Raw genomic sequence first — 23020 nt, 5'->3', positions numbered from 1 at the left:
AAAATTAAAATTTTTAAGTTGAAATGTTAATAACATCTTAATTACATGGAGGTGCAATTTTTAAAAAAAAAAAGTGAGAAGAAGACGAGACTATTTTGGAATATATGATTTGTTGAGAATATAATAAATTTGAGAGGAGCCTCACATTGGATAAAAATACGGTAACTTCAACACTTATAAGTGGGAGAACCCACTTATTTATCACCTTAAAATTTTAGATAGACAAATAATATATCTCTCACAAAAGTGTGTAATCCCACAAAAAAAATAAGAATGTTACTCACTCAATCCTTCCCGATTGTTGCGCCAACAAAATTTGAGGCGAGTTGGAATTCTTTTCGACTTATTTTTAGTATGGGTGGCAAATAGGCATGTCGGCCCCGTTTAGGCCCTCTCCGCATAAGCCCGCAAAAAAACGGGGCGGGATGAGGCTGGGCGGACATAATTAAGGATGCGGGCCTAAAACCTTGGCTCGTCTTGCAAAAAAGTGAGGGCATAGTGGGTTAAGCCCGCGGGCACTACACTTTTTAGACTTAAAAATACAAAATTTTATGTTAATGTTCGTCCCGCAAAAGCCTGCATAAAAAATGAGGCAGAACGGAACGATCACATTAAAGGGTGCGGGCATAAAATCTTGGTCCACCCTGCACTAAAATGCGGATAAAACGGACATGCCCAACATGCCGGATCCGTTTTGCCATCCCTAATTTTTAGTTTAGTTTGTAAACATGATTTAATAATTAAAAAAACTAAATATTATCCACAATCAACCACTGCCGCGTGAAACAAAACAGTAGGTAGCAAAATTGAGAACGTGATTTTCAAAGCATCATAACATCATAACATAAAGTCTTTTCCATAAATGGGATAAAATGGGATCTACAATTGAGGCCACGAAATCCAGCTGCTGAGATCTCAAATGGGACCCACAACGCCACGTGGACCAATCCAGTTTCAGATTTAGATGGATTTCTTTTAAGCCACAAACCCTCCCACCAAAACATTTTCAGCCACAAACTCGCAATAAGCATCTTTTCCTTTTTCTTACAAGTGTCCCTTCTTTCTTAACTCTTCTTACAGTTTCCAATATTTTATTCAAACAACAACAACAATAACAACATCCTTAGCCGCCTCAAAAACTCTTGCATCCTTTCAAGTTAATTAATTTCTTGATATAGTTTCTTATTGAGTTTGATTTGTTTGTTTTTCATCATCAATCAGCTTTAAGAAAAGGTATGTTTTTTTTTTTTTTTTTGTTTCTTATGGTTTTTCTCATATGTTGTTCTGTTTTGAGGTTTGTTTTCATCATGGAGTGGTTTTATGTTGTTTTTTCTCATCAATTTCTATGGTTTTCATGGAAACTATATGGGGTGTTTTGTGTTTTGATAAAGTTTTGATTTTTTTTTCTGGGTTTTGGTTTCTCTCTGTTTTTTTTTGGTTTTTGATGTTTGGTTTTGGAGATTCTAATGGTTTAATGAAGTGGGTTTTGATTTTTTTGATGAGGGGTAAAAAATGATTTTTTTTCATTAGTGTTTGAAGAGGAAGTTATATGGAAAGTAGTTTTAGTATGTTTGGTTTAATGGAGTTTTTTGAATCATGTGTCGGTTGATTTTTTGCTAGTAGTTTGTTTTCACTCTCTATGTTCTAAGAGTTTTCAAGCATGTTCAATTAAGTTTCCATAAATTGTAACATGAGGGTTTGGCCCATTAGTGAAGACTTGGGTTCTGAGAGTCTGTTTCTCTCAAGGTCTGAGGTTCAAATCCCGATACGTGCAAACAATTCCGGTTTTCTGTGACTTTAAATGAGTCCTTGCAAGTGGACTCTGTTATTGGTTCCCTTGGATTAATCGGTTTGGATCTGATAGGAGATCTAACATAGGAATATAGAAAGAACATAAGATATTTGAAATTTACTTTTCATGTTAATCATGAAGCTTTTAGGTTATGGATAAGAAATTCTGCAAATTTTCAATTATTAATTTTGTTTTCTAGATGCTAATCTTGTTATGTTTCAAATATTTACAGACTATTCGTCATGGATTGGTATTACGGATGTGGAACGAACGATTTCGTTGTACCAGGTGATCAAGATCTATTGGCTACGCATCCTTCACCGGAAAACTGGTCAAAATGGGGAATTAACGCACCGGAAGGTTACAATTCACCTAAGAATTTCATGAGCATGGATTCGAGTACAACAGAAGCGGAATTCAACTTCGACGGTGAAAGTTTCAGTAACCGAGTCAAGTTCGAATCGTCTTCCTACGATAAAGCTCAATCTAGCAGCTCAAGTGTATGTGAAGGATTGACTGATCAATCGTTTCAACAAACATCGCTTTCTCGTAATCATCATCGTCGTCAGACGAACTACCAGCTTCAAGAACTTTCATCAAGTTTCGAACAGACAGATGACATTTTCTTGTACACAAGCGTAACTTCTGGGATTAATATGCTTGGTTTTATGCCTGTATGATAAATAATCATGTAGCATCATGAGTATGCTTTGCATTTTAGCAAAGTCCAGTGCGAAATTGAATGCTCTCGTGTTTTTTGCATTCCGAATTTCAACATATTTATCATTATCATTGGAGACAAAAACATAATGGGTCTCATCAGAAACCTATAAGCATGAACCTGTTATTGCAGGGTAAGGGCTCCTATTTTCTCTAAGGTTCAAAATTGTTTAACAAAATCGATTTTGATCCTTGCAAATATACAACTTTTTTATTTTCGGTATTTGCAGTTTTTAGTCAATGTTTTCAGATTTTTTTTAGAAACGGAAACGAAAAAGTGGTATGTTTACAAGGACCGAAAACATATTTAGCGACGATTCTAGCATGAAAATGATCTTATATTTTGAATGTTGATGCATTGAAAATTGTAATTTAACAGAGACATTCAATGCTCACTGGCTACCATAGGCATAAAGTTAATACAATTCATATGACTCTATATCTTATCTTACATCCTTTACTTGTTTCACATAATGCAGGGATTCGATACTCGAAGATTTTCCGTGTGCTGAAAACCTAAACAAGTCTTTTTACTTTTATCCTGAAAACCAATGCAGCAATTCACCTGGTAATAACTCTTTTCGCACCTTCTGATATTTTATGGCGAGTAACTAGCCTTAAAAAATTTCTATGGTATTGATGTTAAACATGCTCTCTTTTATTTCTCTCAGGTGGATTGCAGAGAGATATGGCAGCTTCTGAGTTTCTTTCATGCAACTCGAATTCCGATGATTGCTTGAATATAGAGGTATGCTTTCCTCTTGTCTTGTAGATGTGACCATTCTTTGCAATAATATTTATTCCACGGTTTTAAGTTGTGGTTTGCGGAATTGCGGATGCAATATTGCTGATGCGGTAGTCGGACTGCAATCCTGCAATTGCAGTGTGATTTTAAACCACACGTCCTTCCACATTAGGAACCGTATCAAACAACTTCATCTGGTTTCAATTTTTGTAAGAACCCAAAATTCAGTTTACTTTTGAAAAATCTTGTCGGTAAGTGTTTTTTAATGGTGTATTTCAAACTCTTCTCAATCAAAATTCAGACAACAACGGCTGAAATGCGCATCGCCGCAATTTAAAACCATGATCTATGCAGTTACAAAAATGCAAGTGGTTTTGCTATGAAGCTTTATAGTGTAATGTAATATCTATTAAGTTATTTATCTTTTCTTCCACAGACACTCCAAATCTTGGATCATTCTGAGCAATTCAATGGAGATGAAGCAATGCATAATCACTCATCTATTGAGGAATCCACACTGCAGAATCTCGAAGCAATAATTTCACAGGTATGTGACATGACTGAGAATTGAGTTATGAGTAAAATCCTTGGAATCTGATTTAAGTGCAATTATATTAGTTACTAATCCATGTTTCCCCTTTTTCTCTTAACTAGTTCAATGACAAGACTCGAATTAGCTTCCGAGACGCACTTTACCGCCTTGCCAGAGACACAAAACAACAGCACCCCGCAGACGATCTAGACGGTGATATTAGCATGCAAGAAGCCCTGAGGTACATGATTTAGATTCACTGCATACTTTTAGTTCATGTTTGGATCCGCGCTCAAATTCAATGTACGATTCATACATACGTCGAGTAAATGATGAAACACGCGCTAACTTGAAATGCTACTTCTTTATTTAGGTCTGACGACCAGCAACCGATGGAATCAGAAACCAACAGTGTTGACAGAGCGGTTGCGAATCTCATGTTCAATGGAACCGCATACACCGAATGCTGATCAAATGCTGGAGTTTTGCTTAGTCAATAGAACTCTGAGCTGAAAGCTATATGAATGAATAAGTAAAAACCGATTCCCTGTAAATATTTCAGTTTGCACCAGAAATTATAAGTATTATGGAGCTTTTATTGAAGGCATACCCAGCTCAATTTTGGTTGTAATGTAAGCTAGGGTCAGGATTCTTAGGTGTTAAACACTTTGTTGTTTTGCGTAGTGTGTTTATGGATGAATTTATTATTAACTAGCTATTAGTGATCCACTAATCAGGATCTTGATACTTGGTCTTATTGTAAATGAGTGAATTTATCAACTAGCTGTTTGCAAACTTGAGTAAAGGTATTAAATTTTTAGGGTAAAAAATAGGGCAAGATTTATGAACTATTTCATATGGGCTTTTAAATCAAGCTAGATAGGATAATACAAATTCCAAAGAGATAAGCTTTTAAGAGTTTGGTTGCAAAGTTTGACTAGAACACTATTATTTGTAAAGCAAAGAAAGCAATGAAAGATTATATACGCGTTGTGACTGTATAGTACAAAACACATATTCAATGAACTTGGTTCAAATAAGTATAGTAAATGCATTAACTATCCATATTTTACTACCCAAGGAATAATTATAAAATTTTAGGGTTTGAAAGACATAATAAGTGTATAACGAGCAATTTTACTTTTTAAATTTTTTTTAATCTAGCCCGGAACTCTTCGTTAACATATGGGCCCATTGGTAGCCTGTATTGCATAACTAAAAGTTGAGAATTTCTTTGTTGACCCTACTAACTTTCTTGGTCACCCGCGGCGAAATTTTCAGAATACCCTTGTATTTCGGAAATGCATCTTCGAAATCACTTTTTTCTGAAAAAAGTTGATTTCGGAAGTGCACTTCCGAAAACACAAAAAAAAAGTGATTTCGGAAGTGCACTTTCGAAAACACAAAAAAAAAAGGTGTTTTCGAAGATGTATTTCCGAAATCACCTATACTTTTTAGAGGGGTGTCTTCGGCGATGCATATCAGAAATATTCTAATTTTTGGTCTTGGAATGTTTCGGATATGCATTTCCCGAAAAAAAAATTCAATAATTATTAAAAAATTAAAATCAAGATGAATCAATACAATTAATAGTATAATTAATTGTATTAATTAAAATATATTATTAAATATATATCATTATAATCAAGATGTAATAATAATCTTAACCTAATAAATATTTAAATTAACATTTTATTTTTATATAAAAAATTAATAATAATAATAATAATAAAGATATTTAATTTCTATTTCTCTTATGATAAATCATTTTATAAATTAATTTTCAAAAACAATTTTATAAATTAAATATAAAATTTATTCACTAAATAAAATTAAGACAAAATCTTCTTTTAATTTTTTAACCAATGAAAAATGATATTTTTATCATAATTTTTTTTTGGAAGAATAAGAATTTATATATATATATTCCAAAAAGCTGTTATGTACAAAGTGACCTATAGAGGTCCAGCAACATACTCCATGGACAAACTAGAAACAAACCCCACAACCTATGGTAGCAGCACTTGAGCTAACCTTTCTCTATACTTTGGGTAATTCCAAAATCTATTTGTAATTCTATCTATAATTCTATTCACAATGTGTTTATCATCTATCTCATTTCTAAACACTTTAGCATTCCTATCTAACCAAACAGCATAAATTGTTTCAGCCACAGCAGCCTTCACAAAGTGCTTCCTCCAGTTTTTACTCTTGCTGATTTTTATGAGCCATTTCCTTTCATGGTACCAGTCTTGAATGTCATGCTGAATACACAGCCATCCAAGGATCTCTCCCCACACCTTTTTAGAAAACCTGCAATCAAAGAAAAGGTGATTCACAGTTTCTAAACATTCGCAGAACACACACTGCTGATCCACATTAATTCCAAACTTTGCTAGACGGTCTTTAGTCGCAAGCCTATTTTGACACACCAACCATAAGACGAAAACTGCTCTAGGACTCGCTTTATTCTTGCAAACCAAATCACGCCAATCCACCAAAGTATTACACTTCATATGTTCCATATACATGCTCTTAGTTTGGAACTTGGCCCCATGATTCAAGTGTATCCATTGTTGCATACTTGTAACCTCTTTTCTCATCTTCAGAATACTCTTAATTATCCAAGAGACATTCTCCTTTATCTCCACCTGCATAACATCATCTTGTTTTACATAGTAGGAATGGACCCACTTTACCCACAAAGTGTCTGCCTTGCTGCATAAGTTCCAAAGCATTCTGCTAATACAAACTTTATTCCACACCTGCAGGTTTTTGATGCCCAGGCCCCATATTTGTTAGGAGTACACACTTTGTCCCAAGCCACCGGTGCTTTCCTAGTCACCTTATCAGTCCCCGACCACACAAAGGACCTGCACATAGCTTCAATTCTTCGAATGACCCCTTTAGGTAAAGGAAGACAGCACATCCAATAGTTCACGCAACCAAACACAACAGTGTTGATCAACTGCACACGGCCAGCATAGCTAAGCAAATGGGAGCTCCAATGTGTCATCTTGCCACCAATCCTATCAGCCAAAGCCATACATTGATTGTTAGATAACTTCCTACTAGTAATAAGAATACCTAGATATTTGAAGGGTAAGAAGCCTCTCTTGAACCATGTAATCTCTTCAATCCTGGTGATACCACTTTCATCCATGCCACCACAGTAGATTTGACATTTGTTTGAATTGACTTGCAGCCCAGTAGACATGGAAAACTCCTCAAACTTTTTCATCATCATGCTAACAGAGCCACTCTCCCCTCTGGAGAAGAGAAGCAGGTCATCTGCAAAACTCAGGTCCACAAGATTCAGCTTCTCACAATTGCTATGGAATTTGAAACTAGGTTCATTGCTTAGACAATCCAGTTTCCTGTGCAAATACTCCATTATCACCACAAACAGCAAGGGAGACATAGGGTCACCTTGCCTTAGTCCCCTTGTTGCTTTCATGTTCTTGGAGATACTACCATTAATGTTGAAATGGTAAGATACTGTGGTTACACCCATCATGATCCAGCTTATGAATTTCCTAGGAAACCCCACTTCAGCCAAAATACACTGCATAGCATTCCAGTCAACTGAATCATAAGCCTTCCTAATATCCATTTGAACCATTACTCTAGGCATCCCACCTTTCCTAGAGTAGCCTCTAATGAGTTCATATGCTAACATAATGTGGTCATGAATTTTCTGCCCTGGCACAAAGGCAACTTGGTTTCTACTGATAATACTTCCCAGGACCTTACTCATTCTGTTGGCTATCACCTTGGATATTATCTTCTAAACTGTTGTGCAGCACGATATAGGCCTAAAATCCTTTATGGCTTCAGCTTTATCATGCTTAGGGATTAGAGTAACAAGTGTTCTGTTGATCCTTTCATCCAGTTTCCCTTCCTCAAAATAGGCTTTCACAGTTAGCATCATATCATTCTTCACCAATTGCCAAGAGTCTTTGAAGAATTTTGACCCAAACCCATCAATGCCTGGAGCAGTTAAATCACCAATACTATTCAAAGCATCCCACACCTCTTTTTCACTTACAGGTACAACCAGCCCTTTCTATGAATTGTATTATATTTATGCTTTGCCTTCAAAGTAGCATGGAAATAGTTGTTGTTTCCATCACCCTTCCTGATCCATTCCACCTTAGCTTTCTGCCTTGCAATTTGTTCATCCAGATCATTCAAATTCAATACATCCTCAGTGAGGCTTTTCTCCATTTGTACCAGGGCAGGGTTCATTCTGTTATTCCTTAACTCTCTCTGGATTTCCATAAGCTCCTTCCTTTTCTCCTCTATTCTACTCTGTAAGTTCATCAGGGGTCTATGCATTTTTCTGATTGAGGGCTGCAATCTCTTGAGTTTATTCCACATCATTTGACTGTTATTGCCATAATTTTTTTTTATCATAATTAATTATGAAAAATTGATTTTTTTTATCATAATTAATTATGAAAAATAATTTTTTTTATCATTATTCTTACTTGATCTATTTCATTATTATTATCAACCGTATAAACATGAAATTGAATTATTTATAACTACATTTTAATAATTGGAATTATTTTAATTTTTTTGTAATTGAAATTATTTTTAAATTTAGGATAACTGTTTGATTTACGAAGGATGAGGTAATTTAAGGTGCGTCCAAAGATGCATCTCTGAAAAACACCTAGGAGCAATTTCGATTTTTCCGAGATGTGAGCCACATCTTAAAGGTGAGAAAATAAATTCCCTAACTAAAATTCCCATAAAAAAAGCTTAACATTTCATGATTTAGTAACTTCACAATGTGCCTCGAAAGAGTATTTTACTTCCCACCCCCAAATTATACTAGACACCCCTTTTCATTTTTCATTATTCTAGAAATGCCCTTTGTAAAATGGAAGTAATTTTTTCCGAACTAAATTATTGGTACGATATTGAAATTTCTGGTGTATACAAAATTTTCAGTAGTTTATTTGAAATTTCCATTAAGATGCAATTAGTTCCGGAAATTTCTAGTAAAATCCTGGAAATTTCGAAACTGCTAGTAAAATTTCTCGAAAGTTTCAAAATAATTTCCGGTAAAATCTACTGGAAATTTTAAAATTTTTGGTAAAATCGCCTAGAAATTTTTGAAAATTACATGAAGATGATGAAAGAAGAAACAACAAAATCTAACATGTATCGTGTAAGAATTTTTTACTACTATCATAACACTTTCAGTGTGAAAGAGATAATGGATCACGGTGAGAGGAAGCCTATGGGATGTTACAAGGTCAGCCTAATAGATAGTTAGTGTGACTACAGAAAGTTTCAAGCATATCGTGTTCTTTGTTCACATGTTATCGATGCAAGTTCCATGGTGCGCCAATACGCCTATGTTCTTTTGTCTAACGTTTACAAGATCGCAAACCTATTTGGGATTTATAGCACAAGCTTTCCAGTTCTACCATACAATGAATATTGGCCCACTTATGAAGGAGATTAAATTTTTCATAATCCAATAATGCGGAGGAACAAGAAAGGTCGCCCAATGAGCACACGTATTAGAATGGAAATGGACACGATTGATAAGTTGGAGAAAAAAATATGTATTGTGTTGTATTCCTAGTACGATCGAACTCGGTGTCCCAATGTTGGAACTAGTAATAATTAACATTTTATTTTATTGTCAAGTATCATTTTCAAATCACAGTCAAGCTTCTCAATTGTATGAACCATAACTAATTCACTTTTTTCCCCATGATTTACTGTCGTTTTATGAGCACAAAGATCGTTCACACTTGATATAAATAACAAGAATCCAGATAGAAAAAAAGGACAACAAATCCAAAGGACAACACATACCACATATATCAAAACAGATAAAAATACTTAACCACAACATTTAACTTCAACATTCATAACTGATAACGACAATCAAGCTAATTTCATTTGGTCCAAACATCATTTCCCTAGCCTCCTAATCATTTGTAACATGCACCCACCCACATCGGGCATCGTGTCTCTCAATACTTCTAATTTTTCCGCCTCCAGGTATGTCTCCATCTAAGAAACGAATCAAGTTTCTCTGTAGTTACTCGAAACTTTGAATGTTCTAAAATAGCATCTCCATCGAAGGCTTGTCTCTTGAATAAATCACTTTTCCTTTACGGCGACGAATCTTGTTTGAATGAGTCATGAAGAAATATTTATTTGAAGAAATTGAGAATAGATGTGAACAAATGGATCACACCATATCACTATATATTTATATAAGAGGCTTGTCTCTCTAAAATAATAAAATAATCAAAAGCTCCACCAATTACAATATCGGAGCAGTGCTTAAATAATTAAATGCTATGCCAATTACAGTGGCGTGTTGTACTTTTAGAGCTAGGAGGTTTTCCAATCTACGGATTTTTATGTCATTTATGAAACAAATAAGCGCATAGTGGTAAATAGAAAGTGAGGGTTAGGTTAACAGGTTTGCATCAACAATCAGTTTCTTTTCACTTCTCTCTCTCACGACTTTCTTCTCTCTCTTACTCACGGCGACAATCAACTATCTTCTCTCTCTCTCTCTCTCTCTCTCTCTCTCTCACGGCGACTCAACTCTATTCTCTCTTTCACGGCAAACTTCTCAAACTCCTAACCGCGAGGACCTCACGAAGGCGGTTCTGTTAAGGTTATGTGATTTCTTCATTCTGATTTCTTCCATTCCTTTTTTTTCTTTTCTGTTTATCACATTTTGTTGGAAGAGAGAAATTGGAAGAGGAATAAGGTTTATGAATTAGTATTTTCAATTCAAGTGTCAGCAAATGTCTCTATTTTTCTGTCTTCGTGTGTTTAACGTTTAGGGTTTATTAGATCTGTTTTGTACTATTATGTTTTTAATTAGTTTTCTTTTGCTATTAGGTTGATTGATTTATTGTTGTTGATTTATTGCTGAAATTATGGCATCATCAAGAAATTTACACGAAACTGAAGTAAGTTGATCGATTTTGTTTTGGTTCTTATTGTTGATGTACTGAATATGTCTATTGGTTGTGTTATTTTGGTTGCACTGATTGCTACTTATTGCAGTGAAATTAATCAATTTTTTTCATAAATTTAAGGTAAGAATGAGGCATTGTTGTTTCCCGATTAATTTGAGCAGTATCAACAAAGTTTAACTGCAGTTCGACGTGCCCATATCAAAAGCACCCCATTCAAATGGGCGTCGGATATTTCTAACGACTTCTCAATCTCGGATGGTTTATTATGGGAGTTAGTGAGTAGATGGGACTCACATAGTAGGGAATTTCGGGTTGGGAATAGGATAGTTCCCTTTACTCCTGTTGATGTTTGTTTTGCTATTGGATTGTCTATTGTTGATAAGACCCTAGTAGTAGAAGAAGACTAACAATGTGAAACATTAGGTCTATTTAAAGGGGTTGGGGTAACCATTGCCAATATTCGCAAACAACTTTAGAAACACAAGAATAAATTAGTTAATTTTTCTAGACTTTACATATTACTCGCATTTGTAGAGTTTTACTTTCCAAAACCCGAGAATAAGGTATTTACGGGATTTACTAAACACTTGGATGATTTGGATTCACTTGATACATATAATTGGGGTCTTGCTGTTTATAACTTTGTGGTTGGTAGTTTATGTGAGTCTTCAATTGTGTTGATAGAAGGACAAAACAAGTCACAGAGTCATTTAAATGGTTGTGTTGCCGTATTGCAGATATATGGATTATATAACTTTACAATACCATCTTCTGTTTTGTAATTTTTAATTTACATATTCTTATATTTTTTATAGATTTGGGCATCCAACCACTTATCTTTGGGGAAACCACCTGCTGTTTCTAGGTTCACTTTTCCATGGGTATTGAATTGGCCGATTATACGTATGCAGAAGAAAAATATTGAAAAGGCATTTGACAATAATATTGTAGGATTTTGTGTATGTTTTAATTGAGAAAAATATTTTTTTATTTTTCGTTGGTTTGACTTGGCTTTTGCTTTGTTAGTTAATTGAAAGAGTGGTTGCAACCGAGGAAGAAATGAAATGTGACATAGTCAATGCTGCCTTGTTTGAACAAGGACAAAAAGTTGTGGATCCTCATGATTATCAAAGATTAGTGGCTGAGAATAGAGATTTCCAAGAAAGGATAACATTTATTGAGGGTGAAGTGAGGATGCTCAAAGAGGCAAAAGTTAACACTCTGTTTGAGAATGAGGATGTCCAAGATGATCGACAGATTATGAACTTTATCACCAAAGATGAAGTTGAAAAATCTGTTGGAGATGTTGGACATAACATTCCATCAAATGATGATGCCAATGTTGTGGAAAACCAACCAAAGTCTAAATCCAACATGGCTACAAGAATGAAGAATAAACCAAGGGCGAAGCGTGGAAAAAATAGTAGAATGAATTTGTAAATCATTAGTGTTGTAGTGTAGAATTTGACCCACTTTGATGTGTTGTAGTGCAGAATTATACATAATGTTGACAATTTGTGGTTGTATTTTGTTTATGTGCACAATGTATTTTGATTATGCTATATTTTTCTATGTGTTTAAAATGTTGATTATGTTATAGTTCATTTTTTGGAGATATCAAATTTTGATGTGGTTCATTATGTGTTCAAAACTAGCTATTGTGAATGTATCATAGATTGCTTCTTTCATTGCATACTTGATCCTTTTGTATTTACCATATCCACTAAGCTTTTCAGGAATTTTTTTCTTCATTATATGCCATAATCACCACTTATGACGAGTTGTAGGGAAGACTAACTCAATAGTATTTTTCATAGCCTTACATTGATCGGTCACAATATCCAAAGGTGCTTTTTCTAGCATACAACAAAGTCATGACTTGAAAAGCCACACAAAAGAATTTGTGTCTTCACCTGATAGAAATCCACAACCAATTAATGTTGATTGAAGATGGTGATTCACACCCACAAATGCATCAAAAGGCATGTCATATCTCACAATATCATTATTTTTCCTTCCAATAATATCAATTTTTTTCAAGTATAACATGCCTTTTGATGCATTTGTGGGTGTGAATCACCATCTTCAATCAACATTAACTGGTTGTGGATTGCTATCAGGTGAAGACACAAATTCTTTTGTGTGGCTTTTCAAGTCATGGCTTGTTGTATGCTAGAAAAAGCACCTTTGGATATTGTGACCGATCAATGTAAGGCTATGAAAAATAATCACAAGTTTCTTAATCAGTTTCCAAGTACACAGGGTTCACAAAATTTCACACTTGGGAACTGATTAAGAAACCTGCTGGGGCAAGGTTAGTCAGCTGTAAATGGATTTTCAAAGTTAAGGAAGGAATCGAAGGAGTGACGTCGAAAAGATACAAGGCAAGGTTAGTTGCAAGGGGTTTCACTCAGAAAGAAGGTGTCGACTTCAATGATGTGTTTTCTCCTGTTGTGAAGCATAGATCCATTCGAATGTTGCTTGCCATGGTGGTACAGTTCAACCTTGAACTGGAACAGATGGATGTGAAGACTGCGTTCTTGTATGGTGATCTAGATGAAATAATCCTGATGAGGCAACCTGAAGGATATGTCGAAAAGGGGAAGGAAGAATATATATGCAAGCTGAAGAGATCTTTATATGGGCTGAAACAATCTCCTCGACAGTGGAATAGGAGATTCGACAAGTTCATGACACGCATAAGTTTCATTAGAAGTCAGTTCAACCACTGTGTTTACTTCAGATTTTGACTTGGTAATTCATTAGTTATTTTGTTGCTTTATGTGGATGATATTCTCATAGCAAGCAACAATGTTGAAGATGTAAAAAGGGTGAAGGCTGAACTCAATAAGGAGTTCGATATGAAGGATCTGGGAGCTGCTTCCAGGATTCTTGGAATTGACATTCGAAGAGATAGAAAGAAGTCGAAGTTATGCTTATCTCAAGAGGCATATCTATGAAAGATTCTCGAAAGGTTTGGTATGTCGAATTCGAAGCCAATTGTGACTCCGACAAACCCTCAATTCAAGCTGAGTATTGATCAGTGTCCAAGTACTGATGTCGAAAGAGCCTATATGAACACTATCCCATATGCTAATATAGTTGGTTCTTTGATGTATGCTATGGTCTGTACTAGACCCGACATAGCATATGCAGTAAGTCTTGTAAGCAGGTACATGGCGAATCCTGGAAAGGATCATTGACAAGCATTGAAGTCGATTTTAAGGTACATAAATGGGTCTCTGAACAGGGTCCTAATTTATGGTGGAGCCTTGGGTGAAGATAGTAAAGCAGTAATCAAAGGATATGTCGACTCTGATTATGCAGGTTGTATGGATTTTAGAAAGTCTATTTCTGGATATGTTTTCACCATGTTTGGCACAATAATTAGTTGGAAAGCAACACTTCAGAAGGTTGTTGCTCTATCAACCACTGAAGCAGAGTATATTTCCCTAATTGAAGCTGTGAAAGAAGCATTGTGGCTTGAAGGTTTTGCTAAGGAGTTGAAACTTCAAGGTAAAGGTATCACTGTTAAATGTGATAGTCAAAGTTCAATACACCTGTCGAAGAACTCAGCCTATCATGAGCGAACTAAGCACATTGATATGAGGCTGCATTTTGTCAGAGGAGTAATCGAGCATGGAGAAGTCCAAGTGCTGAAGGTTTCGACTGAGGACAATGCTGCTGATATGATCACAAAGACATTCCCGAGTTGCAAGTTTTTCCACTGTATGCAGTTGATAAAGCTGCATGAAGAAAGCTAGTTTTTTCCCTTGACGTTGTAGAGTTAGGTTAAAGGTGGAGATTTGTGAGATATTAGATCGAACTCTAGTATGGTCGAAGGGTAGCTTCTTGGTTCGACAAGATTAAGCATGAAGTCGAAGGTTGTTCACATGCTTGTGTCGAAGATGCTAGGGTTGTTAGCATGTTAAATTAGGTTTTAGTGTTTAAACCCTAATTTGTTAAGTTAGCTTGTTTATTAAGTTGGCTTGTGTAATGGGTCTTGTGGAGAAAGCTCATTAGTTAGTATGTTAGATTTTATTATAAATAGCATACTAGTCTCTCATCATTGTTAAGCTGTAAATTCCAATTTAGGGTGAGAGAGGTTATTTGTTATTCTTATAAACTTGTAATCTTGTTTTCTAAGAGAAAGTAAAAGAATAGCAGTTATAATCAATTCTTGTGTTCTTCTTATCTTCCCTAATTCCTATTATATTTTGTTCTTGACATCGTTTTTCACAACAAATACCTAGAAGCTTAATGAGTTAAATCTTCATCTTCATTGCTTAATGATGTCAAATAAATTTCTTTTTTTTTCTTGATACAAAGCTTGGTTGGAGATGGTAATGAAAAAAAATAGAGGGAGAAAACAAAACTGGCGCAGAAGAGAAAGAAGAAGAAGGTATGAAGAAAGTAAGATTTGTGAACGTGTGGTTGGTGTTAAGAGAAAGAAAAAATACAACACTATGACACACATATAAGAAGCAAAGGTAATAAAATTATTTAATTATTTTATTGAGTATAAATGATTAGTATATTATAGTGTATCTATGGAGTGTAAGAATATCAATTATGATGTTCAAATCTGTTAAAATGTTATTCTTACACCAAGTCATACACCTACACCGTGTGTACGGACGACAGTGTTCATGTACGGATGGATACTATTCATGTACGAGCGAATACTATTCATGTACAACCGTTTATTTTTAATACATGAACATGCATTAACCAACTTCATTATTGCATTAACCAAGCTTTTACACTGCACTAACCAAGTTTGATGACTGTTAAAAATTATTTTTAATACCTGGATATTGCATTAACCAACTTTATTACCACATTAACCAAGTTTTTACACTGTATTAACCAAGTTTGGTGACTGCTAAAAATTATTTTTAATACATGGATGTTGCATTAACCAACTTCATTACGACACTAACCAAGTTTTTACACTGCATTAACCAAATTTGATGACTATTGTAAAGTACTGTTCATGAATAGTAACATAAATAATAGTCATCCGTACATGAATAGTAGCCGTTCATACATGAACAGTGTCGTCCGTACATACGGTGTAGGTGTATGACTTAGTGTAAGAATATCATTTATGAAAATTTTAATAGTGTATTTTGACTTTGTTTTTATCTTGTGAAATTCCTTACTTTTGACTCCTAATACGTTAGAAGTTTCAAAGGGACTAAAATGCTTTCACGATCTTTATGTGCTATTTAATTTAGGCCAGTTTCAATTGTCGCAAAGATTTAAAATATTAAAGCTAAGTCAACTTCAATGCTTTGTTATTTCATTTTATTTGAGTTATTAAAGTTTGACAGAAAAAATTTGTCTTCTCCTTTTTCTTATTAATAAAAATGTGAGATAAAATGGAAAAGGTTATTTATAAATTTAAATATGACAGTTCAGTTGAAAAAAACTTCTAATTAATGTTATACATATTTAAAGAGGTCTTGAGTAAAAAGATGTTAAAATAGGTCTAAAACAATTTGAATAATGAAGCAATTATATCTTCTCAAAATCTAGAGACATATTCAAATAATCACAGGTGGTAAATTTTTCTCTGCCAATATATATATATATATATATATATATATATATATATATATATATATATATATATATATATATATATATATATATATATATATATATATATATATATATTGAAAAGTAACTGCATTTATTTAATTTTTTAGAAAAATTGATACTCTTTATAAAAAATTCAGAACACAAAATAAATCAAAATTTTTAAATTTTTTATATAATGTGAATTAAGTAAAATACTCAGAATATTCTAAAAAGAATTTACTTCTAAGTTTATTCAAAACACTTGTCTCGAGGCTAAAAGAGACGCAAAAGAAAAATCTCATGAGATAAAAAGATGAACTTACAACTTTTAAAAATACATGTCAACTCTTTACCAAATAAATAAATCTTTATTGATTAAAACATGTAATTTTACTACTATAAATTAATTTAGTATTATAACTACTTTTCAAAATATACAACAAACAAAAAGTAATTGTGTCCAAGTTTTTAAAATGATTTTTTTCTTTATAACAATGTCCGTTATATGTGTGACATAAACTTGTACTCGCTAAAGGTATAATAGTGAGAGAAAAGGAACCAGTCCACGTAATGATCATGAGAGATCTTGTATTTTCTCTTTCAAATTTGTTTATGTTTTTTATGACCTCGGAGATTCGGGCATTTATATTGACCCTATGACTTAATTAGTAGCAGTTTCCATCATCCCACTATCAGGAACGCGGGAAGAGAGAACTATTTTTCCCAAATCATGGGAAGACAATTTTCCTCCACCATCCACATTCCTCCATTGGTGTTCCACGTGTGGTAAGTGGGCAGATCAAGGGTGTGATGAATCCAAGTTCTGTCGAGAAGCTTTCCATACCCTTCAGACAACATCCCTTCGGGAGCCCGAGCCCATTTCGGGCTACTAGCCCACTTTGGGCCTCTAAGCCTTTTCTTGCCCCTAAGCCTAGCTCCGCCATTTCGTCCCTTATTCAGATCCAAATAAACTATCCCAAACCACAATCCCTTAATCACAAGGCCTTGAAAATGACGAAGTGATTTAACTTTGGCGCATCACCATCTTATAATTTTGAGAATCCCTCAAGCGAAGCATGGTGTGAGTCTCTTAAGCGTCATCTAGTGTAGCACGTGAAACTATAAATGCTTCTAATGATGGATCCGCCTCGAGAAGCCAAGTTTGTAGAAGACCCTTAGTTCACCAACATGTTCCAAGTCGTGACACATGTGGTGGTTCATTCTGCAACCGTTGGTGTGCATCTAGAATAGGGCAATCTTAGTTATGTTACCTAGGTTTTTTGCCATTATAAAAGGAAATCCTCTGGCCATTATCATCCATATTATTCCAAAGGTGTTTCTCTAATAGGTTAAATTGTATTCAACACTTCTCCAATCTTCATCTTCTTCAAACACATGTATAATCTTTTCTTATCTTTCTTTAATCTTTTTTTCTTCCAGAAATGGTGATTATTAAGGATTTAGGCGAGAAGGATAATGTGATTAAACCCTCTAACTCTTTTAACGATAGTGAATTTTTTCCTTCCTATCGTTGCTCAGGAAATTTGAAGTTGTCAATGGCGACAGGTTCATCAAAGTGTTTAGTAGTGGAGGACTTAGAGGCACACTACACCTGCGATCAGATAGTGACATCCTTTTAGGAGTTATCTAAACTTATCTAGAACATGCGATAAGGGGGTGATCCTGAAGCCATGCTCAAAAGTGGAGCGGGCTAACATGGTCGCTCTAGTGGATTTACTCTAAACTTATTTTACATGTACCTACCCGTTGTTCACGACCTTAGGGTGCTCATAACAGTCTCCTATTTTGAATCATAGGTTCCCGCAACCATTAACATCATTCCCTCAGTGATAACTCCCAATGGTCGGGCCTCCTAAATGTGGAACCATGTTTTATAGGTTATTGATCTAGGAATCTCTCTTAAAGATGAATATGCTTTTAATGATGACAGCTATTCTTTGATGATAACAACTAAAATGCAAGCATAACAAGTAACTAAAGATGTAAGCAGACAAAGCTATTATTTAATAATCACCACAAAGATCCTCTGATAATGGAACTCATCTAGAATAAATATCAAGCCTCGTCTCCAAGAAGAATTCAAGAAAGTGTTTGTATGACTAATTTATTTGACAAGTCTTGATGCTTCAAAGTGTGAAAGCGATAAAGTATGAAAGCTCTCCATATCGTGTCTGAGTGAATAGTATGTTGTAAAAGCATAAAGGATTTTTTTGTAAAGTTATATGGCCAATCACACACACACACACACACACACACACACACTAAAACAAGTTTTATAAATTATTTTTCTTAAGAAAATATTTATAAAAATGTTTTAAAGCCATGTCAGTTGAATCGTGAGTTGTCAGAAAAGTTCTGAGCAATTTTTCGTTCTAGCCAATCGATTAAGACTTATACACAATTGACTGGGTTAGTGCAAAAATGTGTCATAAACTTTTAGGAAAATGTCTTAATGACTAGTAATGACCATATATCTTTTGTTTCCTTTTTAAACTTTCTAAATGGTTAGTTTTAGGCCAACCAATTGATTGCAGCATAATGCCAATTGATTGACTCATTAATTTTGGACACCAAAAATTTCCTTTTTGTGCCAACTTCTATCTTATAAATAGAGGTCACTTCCCTCATATTTTCATATAGAGAATCATGAGCTCTCATATCTGACTCCTCAATCTCTCTCTAAATATTTTTTTCTCATTTTCTTTCACTTAAAAATTAACTTTAGTGCTTTCGAGAAAATTCTTTTGCAAGTGAGACAACTTTGTACTTTTGGAAGGGTAGTATTGTATATTCACCAAGGAACACTTTTACCTTGGTTGAATAATTTATCTAGTTAGAGATTTTTTATTTGGGTTCGAAGTTAAACCTTTTAAAATCTTTGGTTTGGGGATTTAGTTACTAAATCGTCGGTTCGTTTTGAAGGCTCGACCCGTTCAAAAGCTTTCATTGGTTTGAGATCAGCCTGGTATAAAATATCACACCGGTTTGTAGTTATCCTAGTAACAAACCTATTCAATTCGTAAGCTCAGCCCGGTTAAAAGCTTGTTAAGGTTGGAGATAAGCCCAGTATAAAATCTCATAGGTTCATTGTCAGCCCGTCAAAACCTCGGTTTGGTTTGTGACCTCAACTCGGTTCAAAAGCTCTCTTTGGTTTGAGATAAGCATGTGTAAAAACTCTATTTATCTCGGGGACTAACCGCTTCAAGTTATTGTTTAGAAAGAAGACTAATCGCTTTAATATGTCATTTGGAAGGAAAACTAATTGCGCCTCTCCTGTATTCGCTATTTGTTTAAAAGTTAGTCAAAAACTTCATTTTCCTTGTATAAGGGGTTTGAGAGTTTAATCTTCTAAAAGCTCTTAAGATTTACTAGATACTCTCAAGAATAAATCTTGGGAAAAAGATTAGGTCTTTTATTTTTTACCAAACCTCTGTAACTCCTTATGTTATTTCTCTATCCCTTAACTATTTACTTTCTGCAATTTATTTTTCGCTGTTAATTAACATCTATTTAAAAAAGATTTTAAGCTCTAAAAAATATCCTAAAAGTTTTTCAAACTACCGATTTTCTAAAACACATAATTCACCCCCCTCTTGTGTATGGAGTCATATGTTTAACTCTAAAGGCGTTTGAGATTATTTGTTGACACCTAGAGGTTAACCCCACTATTGAAATCTTCTTTTTCTACAACACTAAGGCAGGGTCCAAAAATAGTTGGGTGACTATAGGCGCTCTATCAAGAAGAATATTGTTAACCCCTCATTGTAACTATTATAAAAACTGGAAAGATATGTTTGTTAGAGTGAGGGGATGAAATGGAGCGTTATGGTCATAATAGGGGAAATGATTCCTATCATCAACTATCCATCTATTAAAATTAACTACCACCAAACTACCTAAATTGTTATTTCCTTTACATTATTTCATATTAACAAAAGGTTAAAAAGGTAAATCAACTATCTATCTATTAAAATTAACTACCACCAAACTACCTAAATTGCCCTTTCCTTTACATTATTTCACATTAACAAAAAGTTAAAAAGGTAAATAATAAATGTTGCAATTTTTTTTCAATACAATCCACCACAAAGTGACACGTGGACTCATTCCAATCATTCGTTTTTTAACTTCAACTTTCTCCATATTCATTATCTTCTTTTAATTCATTTTCAAATATTTTTCACATTTCTTTTTCCCACACTTTTTCACTTTCATTTTTAATTTTTTCTCACTTAATTTTCTTTTTATCTTTTCTTTTTTTCTAAGTATAAATAAAATAACTAAACCCCTTTCTAATGTAATGAATAAGAAAATAGAAAATGTCGAATATTTAAAATACAAAATTTAATCTCAACATAATAACATAATTATTTTATAATTATTAATACATAATTCAAAGTTATTTTCAAATGTAAAAAAAACAAAATTCTTTTTTTCTTTCTCCATCTCACGCGTCCCCTTTTTTATGGTTATTAAATACAATTGAGTTTATACAATCATTGTTTATTTAATAATTAAGTAACTTATTTAAAATATGCATATGTATTAAATACATTTTATACCATACCAAATTGGATAATACTCAATAATAGTGCAGACAACTAAATTTTCATCTCACGAGTCACTATCAGAATAATTTCAATTTTATTTTAATCATCATTTGTATTTATTTAAGAAACAAATTCTTTATTTTCAAATATCAAAATTTTCTTTTTTTTTTCTTTCTCCATCTCACGGGTCTTTATTTATTTATTTTTGTACAGCTATTTAATACAATTGAATTTATATGATCATTGTTATTTTACACTTAAGTAAGTAATTCATCTTAAATTTACACGTGTGTGTGTGTGTGTGTATATATATATATATACACACATATATATATATATATATATATATATATATATATATATATATATATATATATATATAAATACATTTTATACCGTATAAAATTCGATAATACTTAATAGCGATTTAAACAACTAACTTTTCATCTTACGAGTCACTATCGGGACAATATCTATTTTATTTGAAATACAAATGTCAAAATTTGCATTTTTTTTATTTCTCGATCTAACGGGTCCCTTTTTTATTTTGTATTATATGATCATTATTATTTTACAATTAAGTAATTCATTTCAAATTTAGACGTGTATCTAAATATATTTTATACAGCATAAAATAAATTTATCTGTGCAGACGTACGAGTATCTTGCTAGTTTTTCTCTATATTGGACGGAGAATCCCTTGTCCATAACTGGCTTTAATTATAATTTCTTTAAAAAAATAGAGATATGTGGCAAATGTCTTGAATAAGTTTAATATCATGAGTTATAGGAAGATTGTGAAGCTTGAACGAGACGAGGATCACAAAATTGATCAGAGAAAGGCACGTATGACGAGGATCATAAGTTAGATTCTTGTATGCGTTTTTAATTAGGGTTCTCTTATTGTTCAATAACTATTGTTTCTTTTATTTTTGTAGAAAGAATGACTCCTTTGAATGTTGGTGAGAGAAAGGCACGTATGGCGATAAAGAATGTTGCTTGGAGCAAGCAATAAATTGATAACCCTAAAAGCCATTCGCAAGACAACCTGACTAAGGACGATAAGAGAGGCACCAAGGATTTTAGTATGAGTCCCAAAGCCCTAAAGATGATAAAGTTTGAAGAGCTCGTAGGGAGTTCCTCCTCTACCCCATATAAGAAGAATAAAGGCGTAACACCCTAAGATAATGTCATCCTCGAGGATGAGGTTGAGGGTGATGACCAGATCAGTCTCTTATCTGTATAAAGGCCCGTAAAGGCAAACTCAAAGGTGTAAATCAACTATCCTTATGGAAAAATCTCTACGATGCCAAAAGATACGCTAGCGCCCACCTCCTATTTGCTGAAGACTTCCCTAACGACTTCAAGGTCGTGAGCTAAATGGGGACTAGATATTTATAAAATATAATGGATAGCCATTTTCTTCAGGGTCTGATGTTTGAGTGTGTGCTCTTTAGTACTCATGATCAAGCGAACAAGTCTGTCAATGACTTTATTAAAATACTTTTCACTATGGTCCTTATTAACAATCATGGTGAAAAGTAGGAAGGCGTCACTTTTAACCACAATTGGAATTCCAACTGTGGTAAAAAGTAACGTCAGGTCATGGGTTCAAATCCCAGCACCAGCATTTTTAGTTTTTTTACTTATTTTTAAGTCACTTTTTACCATGGTTGGAACTCCAACCGTGGTGAAAAGTGGCGTCTGGTCATGGGTTTAAATCCCAACACCAATATTTTTTATTTTTTACTTATTTTTAAGCCATTTATCACCATGGTTGGAATTCCAATCATGGTGAAAAGTGGCGCCTTCTTATTTTTTTTAAAGATATATAATGCTCTTAGTTCATTCATTTTTCCTTAGACGTACTTAGACAAACTTCATCTTCTGCCTCCAAACTTCTTCCATTTACAAAACACTATTCCTCCACTGAACCAAACTTGAAAACATCATTTCTTTCATAAATTAAACTCAAAAACATTTCTTCCATTAACGAGTTTCGGAACTCCATCACCTCTTCTTCAAATTGAATGAGGTATAGAAATCATGGATTCAACTTAACAATGTTAGTTGTTATTTTTGTGTAAGGTAAAATCTTTGTGTTTA

General features: G+C 33.8%; 2 protein-coding genes across 2 annotated transcripts; one reads left to right on the top strand and one right to left on the bottom strand.

Moving 5' to 3' along the window:
• Window positions 1–1002: 1002 nt before the first annotated feature.
• On the top strand, window positions 1003–4536 carry LOC131616761 (protein LNK3-like). Its single transcript, XM_058888201.1, has 7 exons — window positions 1003–1233; window positions 2025–2420; window positions 2992–3080; window positions 3184–3260; window positions 3694–3804; window positions 3912–4030; window positions 4163–4536. The coding sequence occupies exons 2-7, from the start codon at window positions 2035–2037 to the stop codon at window positions 4257–4259; spliced, it is 879 nt and encodes a 292-aa protein (XP_058744184.1). The 5' UTR covers window positions 1003–1233; window positions 2025–2034; the 3' UTR covers window positions 4260–4536.
• Window positions 4537–5798: 1262 nt separating this feature from the next.
• LOC131620138 (uncharacterized) lies at window positions 5799–6320 on the bottom strand. The gene has a single exon (XM_058891155.1). It carries the CDS (start codon window positions 6318–6320, stop codon window positions 5799–5801), a length of 522 nt encoding a protein of 173 aa, XP_058747138.1.
• Window positions 6321–23020: the final 16700 nt, after the last annotated feature.

The sequence above is a fragment of the Vicia villosa genome, linkage group LG7 (genome assembly GCF_029867415.1).
Source record: "Vicia villosa cultivar HV-30 ecotype Madison, WI linkage group LG7, Vvil1.0, whole genome shotgun sequence".
Lineage (NCBI taxonomy): Eukaryota > Viridiplantae > Streptophyta > Magnoliopsida > Fabales > Fabaceae > Vicia > Vicia villosa.
This window is presented reverse-complemented; position numbering and strand designations above follow the sequence as displayed.

Coding starts and splice junctions, on each gene's coding strand:
- LOC131616761 (XM_058888201.1), top strand. CDS start 2,035: ATGGATTGGTATTACGGATGTGGAACGAACGATTTCGTTGTACCAGGT. Junction 2,421..2,991: donor CAGACAGATGACATTTTCTT/GTACACAAGCGT, acceptor CACATAATGCAG/GGATTCGATACTCGAAGATT. Junction 3,081..3,183: donor CCAATGCAGCAATTCACCTG/GTAATAACTCTT, acceptor TATTTCTCTCAG/GTGGATTGCAGAGAGATATG.
- LOC131620138 (XM_058891155.1), bottom strand. CDS start 6,320: ATGTATATGGAACATATGAAGTGTAATACTTTGGTGGATTGGCGTGAT.